This window comes from Triticum urartu, chromosome 3A, assembly GCF_056163025.1.
Source record: "Triticum urartu cultivar PI428250 chromosome 3A, HENAU_Tu73, whole genome shotgun sequence".
Taxonomy (NCBI): domain Eukaryota; kingdom Viridiplantae; phylum Streptophyta; class Magnoliopsida; order Poales; family Poaceae; genus Triticum; species Triticum urartu.
The window spans coordinates 229571648-229594229 of NC_141875.1; the positions used below are offsets into that span (position 1 = coordinate 229571648).

The 22582-nt window shown below is 45.8% G+C and overlaps 1 protein-coding gene across 1 annotated transcript; it reads left to right on the forward strand.

The window, feature by feature from the left end:
- Positions 1-1883: 1883 nt before the first annotated feature.
- On the forward strand, positions 1884-3407 carry LOC125548305 (uncharacterized). Its single transcript, XM_048711953.2, has 2 exons — positions 1884-2816; positions 2918-3407. Exons 1-2 carry the CDS (start codon positions 2029-2031, stop codon positions 3318-3320), a joined length of 1191 nt encoding a protein of 396 aa, XP_048567910.2. The 5' UTR covers positions 1884-2028; the 3' UTR covers positions 3321-3407.
- Positions 3408-22582: the final 19175 nt, after the last annotated feature.

Below are 22582 nucleotides of genomic sequence, written 5' to 3' on the forward strand. Positions count from 1 at the left end.
ACACTTAAATACTTAATTAACATTTTTCAAATACAAGTTTAACATTTTTTAATACATGGTCAACATATTTTTATCCACATTTAACATTTTCAAATTCTTAATTAATATTTTTCAAATACTTGTTAAACACATTTTCAAATGCTTGATTATTTTTCAAAAATGAATGATCAATTATTTTCACAGAAATTGTATATTTGTTGTATACATGAGAACCATTTTATAATACACTTTTTACATTTTACAAATGTTTGGTTAACATTTTTAGGTGTTTTATATAATATATTTATTTAGAATATTTGGATTTATAAACGAAAGTAAAGAAAAGCCATGAAAGAACGAAAAAAACGCGACCATTGTATCCCGCGCACCTGGCCCAGCACATATAGGGAGGCACCTGAGACGAGAAGACAGTAGTCTCGCCATAAGCAAGACATAGTGCTGCCTGGGCACCCTGCGGCTCGCTTATAGCGAAGATGAAGGGAACCCACGCGTATTAAAAGAAAATATTAAATATATACAGATATTTTTCTAAATGAGTATAAAAGAATGTTGACCAAATACTAAAATAAATATTAATTTTACATTCAAAACAATGTTAATCAAACATTTAAAAATATTAAAATTCTCATAGAAAAACGCAGATCATGTATTAAGATTATTACATGTACTTGAAAATACTAATCAAGCATGAAAAAAAAGTATAAACATGTGAGAAATTATATTGACCATGTAATTGAAAATTTTACTTTTTAAAAAAGATCGTTAATAGTGTATTAATAAATATTTTTGATGTGTTCAAGAAATATAGAATAAGAACAGAAGGAAATAAAGAAAAACTGAATAGTTCAAGAGAAAACAATAAAATAAAGGCCGAAGAAACAGGTGCAAAGAAATAAAACAGTGAATACAATTTTAAAAGAAAGAAAATCATTAAACACAAAAAAACAATGAAAAAATTAAGAAAGAGAAGAAAAAATGGAGACAACCATGAAAGAAACAAATAGTAGTGAAAGAAAATTTTAAAGAAGAGCAAAGTATTACGAGGAAGCAAAGAAATCAACGGGAAAACCAAAGAAAAAAAATAAGAAAACCAAAAGAAAACAAAAAAGCAAACGAACGAACGAACACATGAGCGAATAGACTGACGGTCGAACGGACGAGTAGCATGTTATTGAGGCGGCCAATACACATGCGCCCCGCATAAAGGATTAAGGCGAGACGAATGCTAGTATAATTATGAGCCAGACATAGTATTCGCGACGCCCACTCGTTCACCAATGCAGAATAATGTCTAAAATCAGAATGAATCTCCGTGCACATTGATTCAAGTGTTACAAAATTGACGAGACTTTGTTAAATCTTAGTTAACTAAGATTTAGACATGTAGATGTGCTCTTTTTATCACATATCTAAATTAGTTAATCATGCATAAAAAGAAAATAAAAAGGGAAAATAAAATACCCTCACGAATCTCCGCATAAAAGAAGTAACATAATAGGATTTAGAAGTGTGATTTAGATGTGCAATATTTATGATACATCTATATGCTTTAACAAAACCGAATTTTGTAACACTTCATGCGCAATAAATCCAACCAAGCTCTGGTGGTTTAGTAGAGCTTATGGCCGCCGTGCTTTAGGGGCGAAATGAAGGCGTATCTCCTGCGAATGCGATCTCGTGGCAGCGTCGGGCAGCTCAAACCAAGTTTATCCCTTTTGGCATGCACATGTCGGCATGTATCCAACCGAGAAGGCCACGAAGCCGCGCAGGCGTACGTGTCCGCCGCTCGCACACGCGTCGCGCCGCGCGCCGCTCGCGGGTCACCGGCCGCCACCGCTCTCACGTCCGCGCCCTTCCAGACCTCTCTCGCCCGTCGCCACCTTTTATTAAGCTCGCTCCTCGTTGTGCTTCTCCACTCGCACGGCGAAGAACAGGGCACCTCTGACCGAACATAGTAGTATAGCATCTCCCCACGCTTCACCACAGCTACAGCATCAAGATCACTAGATCACCTAGCCAGGTATAGCTATGGCGTCCGAGCAGGATCGCCGCGAGGAGCGCGCGCAGGCCGCGGCGCAGAAGGCGGCCGACGAGCTCGCCGCGGCCAGGCGGGACATGCACGAGCCCAGCAGCCCAGGACGGCGGACCGGCATCTTCGGCAGCGTGCAGGAGAGCGCGCGCTCCCTGCTGGGCGCCGTCCGCGACACCTTCTCCGGCGGCGTCCGGAACACAACCACGGCCCACGACAGCCACTCTACCGGCGCCATGGGGACCGCGGGGGAAAAAGTCAATGAGTACGGGAGCTACGCATCCCAGAAGGCCGAGGAAGGGAAGGAGAGCGCGAGTGAGATGGCGGACGCCGCCGCGGGGAAGACCAAGGAGACCAAGGACGCGGCGGTGGAGAAGACGAGGGAGATGGCGGACGCCGCCGCGGGGAAGACCAAGGAGACCAAGGACGCGGCCGCAGAGAAGGCGCGCGGCGCGGGGAAGATGGTGACGGAGAAGGCGAGGAGCGCCAAGGACGCTGCCTTGGAGACTAAGGACGCGGCGGCTGACAAGGCGAGTGGAGCGGCGGAGACGGTGACGGAGAAGGCCAAGGGCGCCAAGGACGCAACCGTTGATACAGCGGAGGGCGCCAAGGAGTACATGGTGGACAAGAAGGAGGACGCCCGGCGAGCGCTCGCCGGCTCGGCCAAGGATAGCAAGGGCGAGACGAAGGAGTCGGCGTGGCAACAGGGCCAGGATGTGCGGCGGCGGGCGGCGGAGAAGGCCGAGGAGGCCCGTCAGCGCACGCACCAACCACCGGAGGAGGAGAGGTAAAAGCACCGTTGCCACCAGCCACGCCGTGGTTCAAGGATCAAGATGCGAAGGCTTCAACAGTAAGTTGATTGAACGCGTCAATCTGTTAAATCTGCAGGTCGAAGTTGGCAACGGAGAACATCTTCGGGTCGGCGCAGGGGTTGACGGAGGCGTTCAAGGAGAAGATGACGGTGCCGACGGACGTGATCGAGCGGAAGCTCGCTGAGAGGAAGGGGACGGCAAGAGACGCGGGCAGGGGCGAGGCACTGAACGCGGACGACGTGGTGATGCGCGTGAAGGAGGCGGACCAGATGACCGGGACAGGGTTTAACGACGTCGGCAAGATGGGCGAGGAGGGCACCGGCATGAAGGCGGCACTGAGGGCCGACGATGAGGAGGACGTGATGCTGCGGGTGAAGGCGGCGGACCAGATGACAGGGCAGGCGTTCAACGACGTCGGCCCGATGGGCGAGGAGGGCACGGGATGGGGTCCGGCATTGAGGGCGCGGAAGGACGCCTGAAGCATGCACACCTGTTGCGTGTGAGCGTTTTGTGTGACACTTTGTACGAGCTACTCCTGTAGCAAATGAATAAATTAGAGTCAATTACACCCGTGGTGCTTGAATTTGACGTAAACGGTCACTTTGATGCTAGAACTTATGGCATACATTGAGCTGGTGCAATAACTTGGTTTGGTTGTGCAAATACGGTCCTAATTGTGTATGGATAGGAAATCAACGCTGACTTGGCATGGCAGTGTGGCACGGGGCCCGCTGTCAGTGACTTGAAACGTGTGGCCTATTCTTTTTTTCAAAAAAACCCCTAAAAGAATTTATTTCTCACAAAAAAGACCATGTTCACGTGGTAGATGTTTTCTTTTTTGCTCTATGACAAGTAGGTGCTGACGTGAAAACTAAAAGAAAAATTTAGGCCTCTACATTCGAACACGCCAACTACTGCTAGGACGCACACCCTCACAACCACGGCAACATTTGCTCCCAGATGTTCAATAAGTATAACAAGTCCTTAATGTAGTATATAAGGGTATCTGGAAAAAGAAAAGTAGTATGAAGATGATGCATGTGGGGCTTAAATTGGCTGCAGATAGTGCCGCCCATTTTACACGCGCTAGTTCTTTTTAAAATAATTGTAAAACATAAGTAATAAAAATAAAGTTCAAAACATTTATGTGTGATAAATATTATACATACAAACGATGATTAGTACATAAAAGTTTTTGAACAAACATGCATTATATAAATTGTTTAGTAAATGCGGACACTTAGAATGTTTAATGAATATAAAAAGTATAGAGTTGCAGCTACATTTAAATTATTCAAACTGATGAATATAAACATTTACTAAATATTTACGAATATTCACTTTTGACTTATATTAAAAACAATTGTCTAATTTAAATATTAGCACGACTGAATATTCATATTAACATTTTAGATCTTAAACTACATATTTTTTAATTATACAGACATTGAATTATAGAAATAGGACAATGCTAACGCCCACACGTGTGGTGGGAACGAAATCCGTCCACACGCTTTATAACACACAGATTGCGCCATGTCACCGCATGCATGCATGTCCGAATTTTTTGGATTTTTAATTTTTAAAATGTTTTATCTCTTAAATAAAAAATCTAATTGAAGATTTGTTTTCATCATTAAATTCCTCGCGACGAGATCTTCGAAACTAGATTTCATATCAATATATTCCGACGAATTTTTTGGGGATTAAAAATTGCCATGTCTATTGCACATAAATTGTCATGGTGTTTACATTGAAGTTGCGATGATATTTTCAGCTATTTTCTTCTACATTTAAAAGTAATTTTTTGACATTTATAAAATGGAGAATTAAGAAACTAGACTTGCCATAAACCATAAGCTAAAACTGCCATGATACATGCACTTAAAATTTCCATGGTTCATACAAAAAATAATTTTCATGATCAAAGTACTGTAGTTGCCATCATCAGAATACTAAAATTGCCATGCTCTACAAACTGAAATTGCCACATGGCAACTTTAGTTTAAGCACTATGGCAACTACAATGTAAACATTATGGGAACCTTTGGGCAAAAAAAAATCGGTCAAAACGTATCAACATGAGGTCTAGTTTTTAAAAAATTATCGAGACGGATTTAATGGTGAAAAAAAAATTTTAATTCAATTTTTTAATTAGGAGATAAAACATTTTTAAACCGAAAATCAAAAAGATTTCTGCTGATGTCATTTGTTCACATGTGGTAAAGAAGACATGTGAACGATGTGCAAGATGCCACACGTGCGGGCGTTAGTTTTTTCCTAAAGATATGCGTACGATTATTGAAATGCTTGTAGAATTAAAATAACCTTTATGAATTGTAGTGCTAAAAATATTTATTTCTTATTATACAAATATTTTTGTAATTTCACAAATATTATTTTACATATGTATGTATGTTTTTAAAATTATATGTGAACAGTTTAGAAAAGTAATTTATTTTGTTTCTATGTATAATAATATTTATACTTCACGAAAATTTAAACATTATTTTTATTATTGACATTAGAATTTACATACCTACAAATATCTAAATAAAATAAACAGGAGCAAATGGGCCGCACTGACGGCAGCCCATTTCAGCCCCACAAGCGCCTCTATTCGACTACATTAACCTAACTATCCATGTTGAAGTATTTCTCGAAAAAAAGAAAAACTATTCATGTGAAGTTGTTAATAGGTGAATGGTATAGCGGCCAGGACCAACTGTGACCTAACCAAGGGTCACGCGCTCGAGATGCCAAGCCTCCATTTTTCTTGTTAATTTTAGTATGTACACACGGGACCCACTAGCAACAGAGTCGTAAAAAAAATTAAAATGCCACCTTTCCAACGTCAATAAGGTTTTTTTATGAGAAAAAGACTCAAGGGGGTTTTAAAAAAAATGGTCACACTTCCTCTCTTTGCCATCCTGACTGTGGGACCATGACATGTTGGCGCGCCTAGTCAGTGGCTCGGGCGTACACAACCGAGATTTGCACGCCGGAGCCAAGTTATTACACCAGTTCGATGTATACCGCAAATTCTAGCATCAAAGTGACCGTTCACGCCAAGTTCAAGCACCACTGATGTAATTGACTCAATAAATTATGCCGGGCAACTTTTTTTTATTAATAAGTCACTAAGAGCAACTCTTTTTATTAATAAGTCACTAAGAGCAACTTCAATGGGGCGACCTATTTCGTGCGTTTGGGTCGGTGCGGACAAAAGTGAAGGCCCAACGCGCCGACCTAAACGAAAATCGCGTCCGTCTGTCGTCCGCGCCGACCCATTTTCACCCTAAAATTGGACGCGCCGCGCGTTTCCTCGGCATCCGCCGCGTCCTCATTTGTAGGCCGCCCAACCGTCACCACCGACAACGGGCCCATCAGCCAGCCAATGAAAGCGTATGAAAACATCCTTTTTTAACACACGTGCGGCGGGGGCCGGGCTCATCCACTTTCATCCACATTTGGCACCCCACCTTTGCACACACGTGCGGCGGGGGCCGGCCTCATCCACTTTCGTCCATATCTGGCATCCCACCTTTGCTTCCTTGACGGCGACAGCAAACCCTGTCGACGGCGGGGGACTCCGTCCACACCCCGTTGTTCGTGCCGACACCGCCATCGTCACCCTCCGTCGAGCCCAAGCCGGAGCCGACGCGGAAGCGCTCCCTGTCCCGACCCACTTGGCTAGAGGAGGCCTACTCGTGGACGGGCTAGTACCGCGAGTGGGTGAGCGTGCCTCCCGTCCACTTGACCGCGATGCTGGTGCAGGAGACGGCCCACCTCGAGCGCTGGAAGGCGCACTGGCTCCGCCAGGAGCAGGCCGACGGCGAGAAGCAGATGCGCTACGAGGCCATGCTCCAACGTGATGGGGAGGCGCTCCGGCTCGAGGAGGAGGAGGAGGAGCGCGCGCAGCTGGCCAATGCCGCCTCCCGAGCAGACGCCGGAGGAGGCTGCCCTGACAGCGTACTAGGCGGCGTTCGGGTGGGCTGGCCCTGCTCCTATCTTCATCGACCTCACCGGCGAAGACGAGGTCGACGCCAAGGGCAAGGGCAAGACCGACGACGTCTGGGGCAGCGTGCAGGGCGGCAGAAGGTGGGCACATACTTTTTTATATTTTAATTAATGTTTAATTAGGTTTAAGTGAACTTTGGCCGGTGTTTGATCGGCCACTTATGTTTATTTTTTGCGAGTTGTTTTTTTTTCAGGCCAGCATATTTGGGCCAGCCTCCCGTTGGGCGGTCAAGCCGACCCATTTGAAAATACGAACATGCACGTCCGCCTGGCCGACCAAAATGAACCAAAAACAGACAAAGCGTGCGTTCATTTGGATCGCCCCGTTGGAGTTGCTCTAACTCTACAAAGTATTGTAATCCTTTGTGAGAAATGTAATTTCATGCTCCCTCCGTTAGAATGAAATAGAGCCACTTTGGGTTTCCTTATGTATGAGGCATGGAACAAAGCGAGCGAGAGTTGAACTCTAGTTGGTCGAATCCCCCTGATAGAATGGTCCGAATCCCTCTGTGGTAGAACAGTCAGCTATTAACTGACTGGTTTGATTGGTTCAAGTCCTATTTAGGCTGGTCGTAGGTTCGAATCCTATTTAGCTGACTCATTTGACTGGTTCAAATCTCATTTAGGCTGGTCTTTGGTTTGAATCCTATTTAGAAGGATTTTATTTATTCTTTAATGTAAGAGTTTTAATGTAAAGACACTGGGAGGGAGGGAGTATAATTTTATTAAGTGGCTTCTCAAACCAATAAAACGAATCAACGACAGGCAACTATTTTTCAGTAGATCAGTGGTAGAGCGATCGTAGGTTCGAATCCTATTTAGAAAGATTTTATTTCAGTAGCTCAATGGTAGAGCGGTAGTATGTTCGAATCCTATTTAGAAGGATTTTAATTATTCTTTATTTATTCCGCTATTATCACCTTCCCTTTCTCTGCTGGTGAATCTTCACGTCAAATGGTAACCCTCCCTCTCCTACGCTTAATCAACCAACTCCCTTAACCATTATTGACAATAATCTGACCTCTGCCATGACGGATGCAACTCACTCTCTCCAGGACCTTGACACCCACGAGAGCACTATACGCAAAGAGCGCGGCAAGACATCTCGTGACCACTCCTCCTCTAAAGACAAGCTGCGCCGTAGCGCGCGGCTTGCCGGCAAGGAGGCCAAGTAGTCCACCATGATCTCCAAGGCCGTCAAGGCTAAGGCCACTCGCCTCTCTCCTGCGGACATTGACACGACCATTGATCACGCCATCCAGGATACTCGCCTCGACGCTGCTGATGGCCCTCCTGCCTCTGCTGAAGATTTGGCCACCATTGTGTTGCTCTGTGGCACCGATGACGGTCACGTTGCAGCTATCCTTGACTCTGAGGCCTCTGCCTTCGGTGAGGAAGACGCACCATGAACCGTATCCTAGGCATGCTCTGCCCCTCGGCGTCGGGGCCTAAATTGATGCTGATGTCCATCTCTGCTAGATCATACGCGCTAAGTGTGTCGTTGCTCTTTTGCTCATCGTGTCTGCTGTCATTGGGTCCACTACTATCCTCGCGTCATTATGTAATACTTGCTATCATAGAACTCTTGTACTTTTGCTTATCCAGTCGGTGTATGCATCATCCTAATGAGTAATACTGCAATCTCTATTTGCTCATGGAATGTACGTGGCTTGGGTGACGATGCCAAGTGTTCTGACGTTCTATCTGAATTGCTCGCGATCAAACCTCACATTGCCCTCCTGGAAGGATCAAAACTCGATACCTACTCCGATACCAAACTAAGATCGTTCATACCATGTGACCTAGACCAAGTTTTCTCGTTGCCCGCCATTGGCACGGCTGGCGGCACTATTTCTACCGTTAACAAAACTTCTTTCCAAGTTATCTCGTACACTCACCTCACCTTGTCCTCCACCCTAATCCTAAAATCAACAGCATGTGCTCGCAACATTGCCATAACCAATATCTACGCTCCCTCTTCACATGCGCTCAAACAATCCTTCCTGGATAACTTGTAACACCCTCGATGCGACTATATCTCCCACGTGTTGAGGCACGACTTAGAGGCATAATCGCATTGAAGGCATATGTTGCAAGTTAGGCAATCTTCACAACATCCCATGTAAAATAATTCATAAAGGGGAGATAACATAGTTGGCTTACACTCGCCACGTCAATCAAGTACATAAATAACATTACATCAAACAAACACTCATGGCCCGACTACGGCGCCAAAATAAAAGATAACCCAACATGCGACACGGTCCCAATCACCCCCAACTGGGCACCACTACTGATCATCGGGAAAGGAAACATAGTAACATTGAGAGTCTTCGTCGAACTCCCACTTGAGCTCATACGCGTCTGCTGTAGCGGAATCATCAGGCCCTGCATCTGGTGTAATAGTAATCTGTGAGCCATAGGGACTCAGCAATCTCGCACCCTCGCGATCAAGACTATTTAAGCTTATAGGTAAGGCAAGGTAAATATATGTGGAACTACAGCAAGCGACTAGCAAGTATGGTGGCTAACTTATTCGCAAAAAGAGAGCGAGAAGAAGAGGCAAAGCGCGAGCGAGAAACTAAAGAGCAACCTGCGCAAACATTACTCCAACACCGTGTCCACTTCCCGGACTCCGCCGAGAAGAGGCCATCACTGTAACACACTCATTTGATTCATTTTAATTAATTAAGGTTCAAGTTATCTACAACCGAACATTAACAAATTCCCATCTGCCCATAACCGCGGGCACGGCTTTTGAAAGTTCAAAACCCTGCAAGGGTGTCCCAACTTAGCCCATGACAAGCTCTCATGGTCAACGAAGGAATAGACCTCCTCCCAAGACGTTCCGATCAGACTCGGTATCTCGGTTCTTCAAGACATTTCGATAGGTTAAAACAAGACCAGCAACACCGCCCGAATGTGCCGAAAAATCCCGATAGGAGCTGCACATATATCTTTCTCAGGGCACACTCAGATGAGCGCTCCATATAACTAAAACCAAACCTCGAGTTTCCCCGAGGGGGCGCTGCACAGGACTCTAGTTTGGACCAACACTCAAAGGAGCACTGGCCCGGGGGGGTTTAAATAAGATGACCCTTGGGCTCCGGAAACCCAAGGGAAAAAGAGGCTAGGTGGCAAATGGTAAGACCAAGGTTGGGCATTGCTGGAAAAGCTTTAATCAAGGCGAACTATCAAGGGGTTCCCATTATAACCCAACCGCGTAAGGAACACAAAATCCGGGAACATAACACCGATATGACGGAAACTAGGGCGGCAAGAGTGGAACAAAACACTAGGCGAGAGGCCGAGCCTTCCACCCTTTACCAAGTATATAGATGCATTAAGATAACAAGATAATATAATGATATCCCAACAAGTAAATAAATGTTCCAACAAGGAACGACCTCCAATCTTCACCTGCAACTAGCAACGCTATAAGAGGGGCTGAGCAAAGCGGTAACATAGCCAATCAACGGTTTGCTAGGACATGGTGGGTTAGAGGTTTGACATGGCAATTTGGGGGGCTTGAAAGCAAGTAGTAGGAATCGTAGCATTGACATAGCAAAAGAGCGAGCAAACTAGCATAACAAAGATAATAGTGATTTCGAGGGTATGATCATCTTGCCTGCATAGTTGTCAGAGTTGACTGGTTCCTCGAAAGCAAACTCAACGGACTCCTCGTTAGCGAACTCGTCTCCCGGCTCTACCCAAACAAGACAAACAAGCAACAAGGATACAATCAACCACGTGCAAGGACCAAACAATATGATGCAATGATGATGTGCTATGCGGGATGCGAAATGCAAGATATGACAGGAAACACATGAACCCGGCCTCAACTTGGAAATCCAAGTGTGCCACTGGAAATATGAGATGAAATCGCTTGAAAACGATATAAAGAACGCCGGAATCGGAGTTACGGTTTGGAAATGGCAAGCGATTAAAAAATGACACCGGTCTGCGATTTACAGCAAGTAGGTATCTAAATGCAACGAAATGAACATACTACAGCACCCAAACATGACAACAAAATACATGGAAGGGATGCACACAAGATTCTTAACAAATTCTAGCACTGAGCTACGGCCAATTCATCCATTAACAGGTTCAAACAAGCATGGCAAAAATGCATATGGCAAACAGATTTGTCTGGAATTTCAGATCAGGTAGCCCTCTTCGGAGCCACAAAACTACATGCTACAGGATCTGAACATGGCAAAGTAAAGCATGGAATGGAGCTACTCAAATAGCTTAACAAAAGTCCCTTAGTGACCTTGAGCCAAAAGGGATCAGAAAATACAATTGCAAGCATGTGAACATAGCAAAAACATAATCAGTTTTCGAACTTAGTGAAAAACTGACACATGCTGAAATATAACTCAAGTAGGCATGTTTACGAGCTCGATGCACTCACTACGGTGCAAGTCATGGCAAGACAAGCATACATCCATCAAGAAGGCACAAAATGCAAGCTATACATGGCAAGAACAATAGCATAGCATACACGGATCAACTACCACATCACCGGCAAAATTGCAAACAAGTTGACAATCTGCCCAGATTCACAAAGTAGCAAAAGTAGAGCTCGATTGACTCAAGCCAGGGTGCTCCATAATTGCAAACAAAGACATGGATGGATAGAGCACTACAATATTAACAAAACATCCTTACTGATCATCCTCAAAAGAGGCACGGATCACTAGGAAACAACATGAACATATGGCATCATGAAATAAACAGATCAAGGACTTAGTGGATTTGCTAAGTCCCTGAAAACAGAATTAGCAAGTGCACCACTTTGCAAGCTTGCACTAGTCACCACACACACCATAAAAATATATGGGATGCACCTCTAGAAAGACGACAAACCCTTAACAAAACATATGTAGAGCATCCGGGCATATAATGCACACATTAATCATGGCAAAAATAACAAAAACCTAAACGGAGTAGCAGATCTGACAATTATCTCAAGTAGCCCTCTTCTAACAGCATTTCGGGCATCAAGATGAGCTTAAATGAAAAAGATGCAATGGAATGAAATGATGTACTCTCTGAGATGAACATTTTGATATGCTATATGCATGAATCGGAGCTACAGATGCAAAGTTACAGGGTCACAAACATGAGCACTTGAAACGGAAATTTTAGGGACTTGGACGAAAATTCAACCTCCCAGATCCAGGGTTTGACCCGAGGCACGCGAACAGAGGACGGCAGCACGCACTGTAGCTGGCCGGATCCGAGGTCGCCGGCGAACTTGCCGGGGCTCACCGGACGGCGAGGAGGCGGTGGTGGTGAAGGCGGTGGCGGCCGGGCGGCGGCTCGGCGGCGCGGGGCCGAGCCGGCGTCGACGAGGAGGTGGGGCGGCATGGTGCGGTCGTCGCCGGCGAGGGGCGAGGCGGCCGCCGGCGAGGGCGCGTGCGGGCGTCGCGGTGGCGCGGGCCGAGAGGAGCAACGGCGGCGGGGCGCGGTAGGTGGCGGCGGGCGGGAGCGGGCCGCGGGGGCCGGATCTGGGCTCCCGGGCCGCGGCGGCGGCTGGCGGTGGAGTGACACGTGGCGGGCGCCTATTGGCTGGGGCGCGGCGGCGGGATTCGTCCGGCGGTGGCGGACATGTCCGGTGCGTGCGAGGGGATTTTAGGGTTTCGGGGGGAGAGGAAGATCCGGATTCAGAGGGGTCTTTAAATAGACATAGAGGGAGCTAGGAGAGTCCAAATGAGGTGCGGTTTTCGGCCACGCGATCATGATCGAACGCTATAGATGATGGAGAGGATTTAGGTGAGTTTTGGGCCAAATTGGAGGGGTGTTGGGCTGCAACACACACGAGGCCTTTTCGGTCCCTCGGTTAACCGTTGGAGTATCAAACGAAGTCCAAATGGTACGAAACTTGACAGGCGGTCTACCGGTAGTAAACCAAGGCCGCTTGGCAAGTCTCAGTCCAATCCGGAAATGTTTAATCCCCACAAATGAAAAGAAAGCTAGAAATGACCACCGGAGGAGAACGAAGCGCCGGAATGCAAAACGGACAACGGGGAAAATGCTCGAATGCGTGAGATGAACACGTATGCAAAAGCAATGCACATGATGACATGATATGAGATGCATGACAACGACAACAACACACGGAGACAAAGACCCGAACCTGAGAAAATAAATAACTTAACGCCGGAAACGGCAAGAGTTGGAGTACAAATTGGGAAAGTTACATCCGGGGTGTTACAAGCTCCTAGCTATCTCACAACCGGATGATTCTCCCTGGTTGCTTGTTGGAGACTTCAACCTCCTTCACTTCCCTTCCGACAAAAACAACAAAGCCTTTTGGCAGTCAGAGGCCAACGCGTTCAACCAAACCATAGACGACCTAACTCTCATCGAGCTGCCACTCCTTGATCTCCAATTTACGTGGTCAAACAATAGATCAACGCCCACTTTAGAATGGATTGACCACACTTTTTTAACCTTTCATGGGCCGACGCCTTTCCTAACACATCTCTATCATCGCTTACATGCTTCACTTCCGACCACGTCCCTCTCCTCATCCACATCACCACAACGATCTCTCGGTCTAACTTCTTTAAATTTGAGCCTGGTTGGGCCAATTTTCGTCCATGTAATGATATTGTTAAGAAATGTTGGACCTCAAATCTGCCCACACCGGCCAACTCGGCCGCCACCCTTGCTTCCTTGGTCAAAAAATCACGGGCCTGCCTAAAAAATGGGCACGTTCACGCATTCCTACACCCCTCCGTGAATCACGTTGCAAAACTGCAACCTCTGGCCTAGACGCTGAGGAATCAAGGGCTCTCTCCCAATCAGAACTTCTCACTCGCAAGATCATCATCTCGATCCTTAAATGCACAATCCATAAGAAAATGACGTATTGGAGATGGCATGCTAAAGTTTCCCGGGCCATCCATGGGGGGGACACAAAATTCTGCCATATGTCTACCTCCCAGCGTATGAGGAAGAACAAAATTTTCTCACTCACACATGACGGTAATGTTTTCACCTCTCACCACCACAAAGCCGCGATCTTACGGGATTTTTTTCATCTCCCTCATTGGTACACCAACAAATACATCTTGGGCCTTTGACCTGAATGCGATCTACCCACAGCCTGTTGCAGGCCTCCACGTCCTAGATGAAAATTTCTCGGAAGATGAAATCAAGCTTGCTTTCTTCCCAATGAACCCCCGGGCCAGCCCTGGGCCAGACGGCTTTGGGCCCTCCTTCTATAGAACATAGTGGCCCATAGTTAAAAGGCTCGTCCTACCTTTCTTTTCCCAATTTCATCAAGGCGTGGTAGATACGAAACGCATAAACCATCACTGGTGCATGTCGGTCCTAAACAAACGGTTTTTAACCCCTTTCCGCGACGACATTTGGAATCGTCGCCAAGTGAGTGTGGGCGATAGGGGGGTCCTTCCCACACGACCCAGAAACCGTTGGGGATAGGGCCCCTACAGTACTCCTACTTGTTTCTGCTCGCATTGCCATCGCAGTCGGTATTCTGTGGTGCTACGTTTACGATGCGTGGCCCATCACAAACGGTTCACTATTATAGAGCGTGTATGATGCGCGGCCCATCACAAACGGTTCATCATTAAGAAGATTAGCCAATCGTCATACGAGTGTCGAACAAGATTATGAAGCGTCGGACCATTATAACATCGTCATACACGACAACTATCGCACACGCTATCCTATGGTGCAACGTTTATGATGCATAGTTCATCAGAAACAATTCATGGTTGTGAATCGTGTACGATAAGGCAACTAACACAAATGTTTAGTTTGCCCGCACCGTTTGTGATATTGTCTGACATCGCACACGGTTTGCAAACGACAACTATGTGCATGCTTACACACGTTTCCTCTCTGTGAACTGTCTCGGATTATGGTGCATATCGCAAATGTTTGTGTTTTACCAACCGTATGTGCCGTAACAACCTGGAGAGCGTAATTTAACCCTAATTTAATTGCTGCTTTTCCAAATTGTACCGGATTTGGATTTGGATTTGGATTTGAATTTGAATTTGAATGTATGCTACAGCTTTATTAATATCCATCAGGTTCAAACAACCAATGCATTATTCGATTCATAGGTACATATGTTCAAGAATTACATAAGAACCAAATAAAGAATAATGAACCACAGTTATATACTTTTACTATTAAAGACGGTAAAGAAAGAGGAGAAATATATTCTGGTTGCTGGACAAGGTGAAGCAGAATTCCCATATTGTGCCCTCCTCCATGCAGAAGGCACACATGACTCTAGTCGAACCCCTTGTGATGGCCGACCGGCCATCCTTCATGGTCTTCATGAAAACATCTAGATAATCATCGTGTTCTGGTAGAAATACTTTAACCTTTGCATGCCCACCAATCATGTAGTTTGAGAGGTAATCTTGAGTAAACTACTTTGGCAACCACTGCAAAGGAAAAAGATTCAGACATTGTCATATAACACAACTCATTATGGGCAGTAAAAAGAAGGCTGCAGAGTTCTTACTTACCATCCTGCATTTCGCTGTTGTCTTGGATAAAGTGTAAACAAATAGTTTAATTACCATCTTTGGACCCATTTTACTAACACTTTATTAGATTCCTCACTTGATGCTAGTTCATCGATATCTCATTGCCCCATACGCAGAAAGGGTCGAAGCGCAGATCTGTACCAATGACATATGTACCTAAAAGCACCAAGTTAATATTAGAAGCTAAACAGCAATTGCACAATGATGTAGCACAACACCCTTTTATAATATGTCTATATACATCTGTATGTGGTAGTCCATTTGAAATCTCTAAAAAGACAAATATTTAGGAATGGAGGGAGTATCTTATAACATCAAATATACTCACATATTAGATGAATTAACATCTTATATTATGGGTTGGAAGGAGTTTAGTGCATTCTTACAAATTATCGGCTGATTAACTGCTCCTGTATCCAGGGGTTACAGTTAGTTTGAGCTAGTTCAGGCTCAAATAGCCCTAAAGTATATCTAAACACGAGGGCTAGTTTGAGCTAGTTGCATCTATAACCCACCCAAAAAAACTATCCAACCCAAGAGGTGCTAATTGGAGCTAGTTCTCCTAGTGCATTTATTGTCAATCTAACCCTGCCATCCAAACAACTCTTTGGATGGAGTTAGTTCAGGGTTAGTAATGAGCTAGAAACTAACTCTAACCTCTAGCTAAGTTGAGTATGCAAACATGGTTGTGTTGTTGTTTTTGCTGCTACTCTTCTACGTATATCTAGACATCATTAGAACACTAATGTAACACTCTTCCTTGTTGCTATGTAGCCTAGGATTGCATATTTAGACATTAAGTACAGTGCATGTTGCTATGTAGCCTTAGATATATTACATATGGCCCTAGTTAACCTAACGATAAATGGGTTGCAGATATATTCAGTTAAAAGTCCGATTCACCGATTAGTCCCTTATCAGCCGCCTGCCTATATGGTACCAGCTACTGATATCCTGAACAGTGAGCAGATATAAGCCATGGGATGAAACTAACCTCGATGGAAAACAACAGTCGTTCCCAAAATTGTCCTGTGTAGGTACATCGAGAAGCATGTTAAGCACAACAGTTCATACTTGCACATATAGAACATCACGTTGTGAATAACTGGTATAAACAAGGCATACTACGAACAACCAAAGATAGCATTTGAAACTGGACATATGCTAACTACAAACAACCAAACAATCAAAAAACTTTAAAAGAGGCATATGCTAGCTATAACAACAAGCAAATATATGCATTCCTATCGGTATGTTTAAAACTGGATTGATGAAATGTACTGCACAGTAAATAATTGCACATATAGAGCATCACATTGTGAACAACTGAAATAAACAAGGCATACTGCAAACAACCAGATATAGCAATTAAAACTGGACATATTCTCACTACACTACAAAAGGGACTCGACAAAACAACATGGGTTTCCTCCTATGAAGAGGCACGGCAAAACAAATCATGGGTTTCCTCACTTATCCTAGATGGGCTCGTTCCCGTGGGAAGATCACGGACCCTGGATGCGCTCCATGTTGTCGCAGATGGGCTCCTTCCCCTTGGAAGAGCACGGCTGTAGGGTGCCCTCCCTGATGTCACAGACGGGCACTTTTCCCTTGGAAGAGCAGATGGGCTCTTTCCCCTTGGAAGAGCCAGAGAGGGTGCCCTCCTCGTGGTCGCCGTCTATGAGGTCTGACTTGGAAGCTGTGGATCCCAAGCCAGCGTCGCAGAACATGTTCTTCAGAAATGACAAAAGGGGCTCGATGGCGATGTAGAATGGCAAATTGCTGACAACGAGCGAGAGGAGATCAGAGGCGGGGCCATGGATGAGATTGACGGCGGTTGAACCTAAGGGGTTGGAGGTGGGCCACTTAACTTGTGACATAGCCCGCCTCAGGCCGTCGCTGTCGATGACCTCGATGTCGTAGCCGGCGGACGAGACATGCCCGCATACTCTAGTCCGCTGCTTGAGTGCCTGCCGCCAGTAATGGTCGTCAGCTTCCTCGGTGACGTCGAGCGAAGAGACTGCTATACACATCTTTTGGGCCAGTCGCTCCTCGAGCTCCATGGGAAGCGTAGCCGGGCTTAGGCTGCGATGCTCTAGAGTGGGGGATGGGGATCTGTGGGAAAGGGGGCGTTTGGCAGGTGTCATCTAAGAAACTCAGGGCGGCCTGGGTATGGAGATCGATGGGTAAGCTGCACGGGCAAACCGGTAGATGTTGACAATGGAGGCCTTGCGGCGGCGGCGGCGGGGGGGGGATTGCTAGGGTTTGGAGCGAGGGAGGGTGTGTGTGTGTGCGCACGCCCGAGGAGGTTTTGGTGTGTGTGTGTGTGTGTGGAGGGAGGGGGGTGTTTGAGGAAATGACGCGGGTACTGAAAATTTTACTACACAGGAGTCAAACGCGAGATTGAAATGTCGGGCTATTGAAAATTTTGATGATAGTGCATCGCACACGGTCCGGAGATAACAACCGTGTGTTATGAAACAGAAAAACCCTCGAGGAGGGCAGATATTTTCTAGGGATGCAGGCGAGATTGGGAACAAGAAACATCGCACACGGTCCGGAGATAACAACCGTGTGTTATGAAACAGAAAAACCCTTGAGTCAGCATATATTTTTGAGAGGGGGAGCCTCATGGAGCCCAATTTACTGTGCAGATGTGTGCGTGACAGGTGCACCAGCGTGGCACACAGTTAGTTTGAGTAAATTGTGTCTGTTGCGTCATCCGACTTATCTAATGTTCATAAATTTGGCGAAAAATGACGCGAGAGAGGGTCAGAACACGAACACACTTGCATGTGGACCAAATTTATGTATCAAAAGGGTGGTTTGATTTTCAAATACCAAATGCAACTTCGATGTGGAACCTCTCTTGCAAAGCGCACTGTATTGCTTGCCCCCACCCCCCTCGTGTCGGCACGAAGGGAATCCTAAGCTATGAATGCATGGCCCCTCCCCCCCAACTGAGGTTCACCCTAGCAAAGTGCGAAATAGCTACCAGCCCCCTCCTCCCTCGTGTTGGCACGAAGGGAATCCTAAGCTATGAATGCATCCCCCCAACTAAGGTTCATTCACCTAGCAAAGCGCGAAGTAGCTAGCAGCCGCCCCCCTCCCCCTTCCCTCATGTCGGCACAAAGGGAATCCTAAGCAATGAATGCATGCCCCCCAATCGAGGTTCACCCTAGCAAAGTGCGAAGTAGCTAGCAGCTCCCCTCCCTCGTGTCGGCACGAAGGGAATCCTAAGCTATGAATGCATGCCCCCCAACCGAGGTTCACCCTAGAAAAGTGTGAAGTAGCTAGCAGCCGCCCCTCCCCCCTCCCTCGTGTCGGCACGAAGGGAATCCTAAGCTATGAATGCATGCCCCCAACCAATGTTCACCTAGCAAAGTGCGAAGTAGCTAGCAGCACCCCCTCGTGTCGGCACAAAGGAATTCCTAAGCTATGAATGCATGCCCCCCAACTGAGGTTCACCTAGCAAAGTGCGAAGTAGCTAGCAGCGCCCTCCCTCGTGTCGGCACGAAGGGAATCCTAAGCTATAAATGCATGCCCCCAACCGAGGTTCACCCTAGCAAAGTGCAAAGTAGCTAGCAGCCACCCCTCCCTCGTGTCGGCACGAAGGGAATCCTAAGCTATGAATGCATGCCCCCCCCGACCGAGGTTCACCTAGCAAAGTGCGAAGTAGCTAGCAGCCCCCCTCTCCTGTCGGCATGAAGGGAATCCTAAGCTATGAATGCACGCCCCCTCCCCCCAACCGAGGTTCACCTAGCAAAGTGCGAAGTAGATAGCAGCCCCTCACCCCCTCGTGTCGCCACGAAGGGAATCCTATGCTATGAATGCATGCCCCCCAACTAAGGTTCACCAAGCAAAGTGCGAAGTAGCAACCCCCCCACCACACACACACTTTCAGTCGGCGGGCCAGAGAGGCATATATCTCACCAAGATGGATCGTAAAACGGACCAAGAATAATCCACCTTGGCCGTACAACCTCTCTCTTGTTGTTGGTCAAAGTGATGGACGTCCATGCGACCCCGGAGATGGGCTAGCTTGCCAATAATCATGCAAGTAGCTAGTCCCCGAAGACAACCACTGCATGCGTGTGGCCCAAACATATGTATGGAGAGGTGTGTTTTTGAGTAACAATGGAACAACTTTGATGTGGCACCATGATTTCGAACTAGAAATCCCCAGACTGAGTGAGGGTTAGGTTGACGGTGCATATGTATGTTACACCACACTTCAAGCCAACGACGGGGATTCATGCATGCATGCGTGCATAGTATATGCGCTCAAACTTAATTAGGTCTGAATCTCACCATGACCTATACTACGATAACACGAACCAAATGAAGAATCCGCCATGGTAACCTATCTTGTTGTCGGTCAGGTGATCATGGATGCCCACACGGGCCCACGAATATATAGGCTTGTCGCCGATAACCACGCGAGGGAGTGTACCGTTCGAAGGCATCCACTACATGCATATGTATGGAGGTGATGCATGCATGCATGATTGAATACACAACATGGATGTTGCGCGTGTGTCAAAAATCGTACACTAGCTCCCCACACAGAGCGAGATCGGTTCATGATGTGTCGTTGTACTAGCCTCTTCGACTCGATGGGGGGGATTCATGCGTACACATGCATGTGTGTGTGCTCAAGCTGTATCATGCATGTCATCCCAGAGCAAAAATAATAATCCCCTCGTAAGTCAAATTAAACTCTCTTGTTGTCAGGCAAAAAGTAGTGATGGACCAAGAGGCCCACAAATGGAAAGCATCGATATCGCTGATAACCGCTTAAGTGGGTGCGAGAGGACAACCACCACCGCTTTGCATGTGGGCCAAACATATATATGTTGAATACCTAAAATGCACAACTTTGATGTGCCACATGCCTAAAAAACCGTAAACCATGCACCTACATAGAGCGAGGTTCATATCAAGCGTGCTACATATGATGGTCCCCTTCCCCCCTCTTCACCGCATACTGATAACCCATAAGTATAGGGGATCGCAACAATTTTCGAGGGTAGAGTATTCAACCCAAATTTATTGATTCGACACAAGGCGAGCCAAAGAATATTCTCAAGTATTAGCAACTGAGTTGTCAATTCAACTACACCTGGATAACTTAATATCTGCAGCAAAGTATTTAGTAGCAAAGTAATACGATAGTAGTGGTAACGGTGGCAAAAGTACGGTAGCAGTTTTTGGTTTTATAGTGATTGTAACAGTAGCAACGGAAAAGTAAATAAGCGAAGAACAATATATGAAAAGCTCGCAGGCAATGGATCAGTGATGGAGAATTATGTCGGATGCGATCAATCATGCAATAGTTATAACATAGGGTGACACAAAACTAGCTCCAGTTCATCAATGTAATGTAGGCATGTATTCCGAATATAGTCATACGTTCTTATGGAAAAGAACTTGCATGACATCTTTTGTCCTACCCTCCCGTGGCAGCGGGGTCTTATTGGAATCTAAGGGATATTAAGGCCTCCTTTCAATAGAGTACCGGACCAAAGCATTATCACATAGTGAATACATGAACTCCTCAAACTACGGTAATCACCAGTAAGTATCCCGATTATTGTCACTTCGGTGTTAACAGATCATAACACATAATAGGTGACTATAGACTTGCAAGATAGGATCAAGAACTCACATATATTCATGAAAACATAATAGGTTCAGATCTGAAATCATGGCACTTGGGCCCTAGTGACAATCATTAAGCATAGCAAAGTCATAGCAACACCAATCTCAGAACATAGTGGATACTAGGGATCAAACCCTAACAAAACTAACTCGATTACATGATAAATCTCATCCAACCCATCACCGTCTAGCAAGCCTACGATGGAATTACTCACGCATGTCGGTGAGCATCATGAAATTGGTGATGGAGGAAGGTTGATGATGACGATGGTGACGAATTCCCTCTCCGGAGCCCCGAACGGACTCCAGATCAGCCCTCCCGAGAGAGTTTAGGGCTTGGCGGCGGCTCCTTATCGTAAAATGCGATGAATCCTTCTCCTTTATTTTTTCTCCCCGAACACGAATATATAGAGTTGGAGTTGAGGTCAGAGGAGCACCAGGGGGCCCACGAGGTAGGGGGGGGCGGGGGGGGGGGGGGGGTAGGCGCGCCCCCACCCTCGTGGACAGGGTGTGGGCCCCTAGCGTTGATTCTTTCGCCAGTAGTTTTTATATATTCCAAAAATAATCTCCATTGATTTTCAGGTCATTCCAAGAACTTTTATTTCTGCACAAAAATAACACCATGGCAATTCTGCTGAAAACAGCGTCAGTCCGGGTTAGTTCCATTCAAATCATGCAAGTTAGAGTCCAAAACAAGGGCAAAAGTGTTTGGAAAAGTAGATACGACGGAGACGTATCAACTCCCCCAAGCTTAAACCTTTGCTTGTCCTCAAGCATTCAGTTGATAAACTGAAAGTGATAAAGAAAAACTTTTACAAACTCTATTTGCTCTTGTTGTTGTAAATATGTAAAGCCAGCATTCAAGTTTTCAGCAAAGATTATAAACTAACCATATTCAAAATAACATTTAGGTCTCATGTTTACTCATATCAATGACATAATCAACTACCGAGCAATAATAATAAATCTCGGATGACAACACTTTCTCAAAACAATCATAATATGATATAACAAGATGGTATCTCACTAGCCCTTTATGAGACCGCAAAACATAAATGCAGAGCAGCTTTAAAGATCAAGGGCTGACTGGAAATTGTAATTCATGGTAAAAGAGATCCAGTCAAGTCATACTCAATGTAAACTAACAATAATACATGCAATGACAGCAGTGCTCCCCAACTGGTGCTTTCTAATAAGAGGATGATGACTCAACATAAAAGTAAATAGATAGGCCCTTCGCAGAGGGAAGCAGGGATTTGTAGAGGTGCCAGAGCTCAGTTTGAAATAGAGATTAATAATATTTTGAGCAGTATACTTTCATTGTCAACATAACAACCGAGAGATCTCGATATCTTCCATGCAACACACATTATAGGCGGTTCCCAATCAGAAAGGTAAAGTTTATACTCCCCCACCACCAACAAGCATCAATCCATGGCTTGCCTGAAACAACGGGTGCCTCCAACTAACAACAATCCTGGGGGAGTTTTGTTTGCAATTATTTTGATTTGATTTGA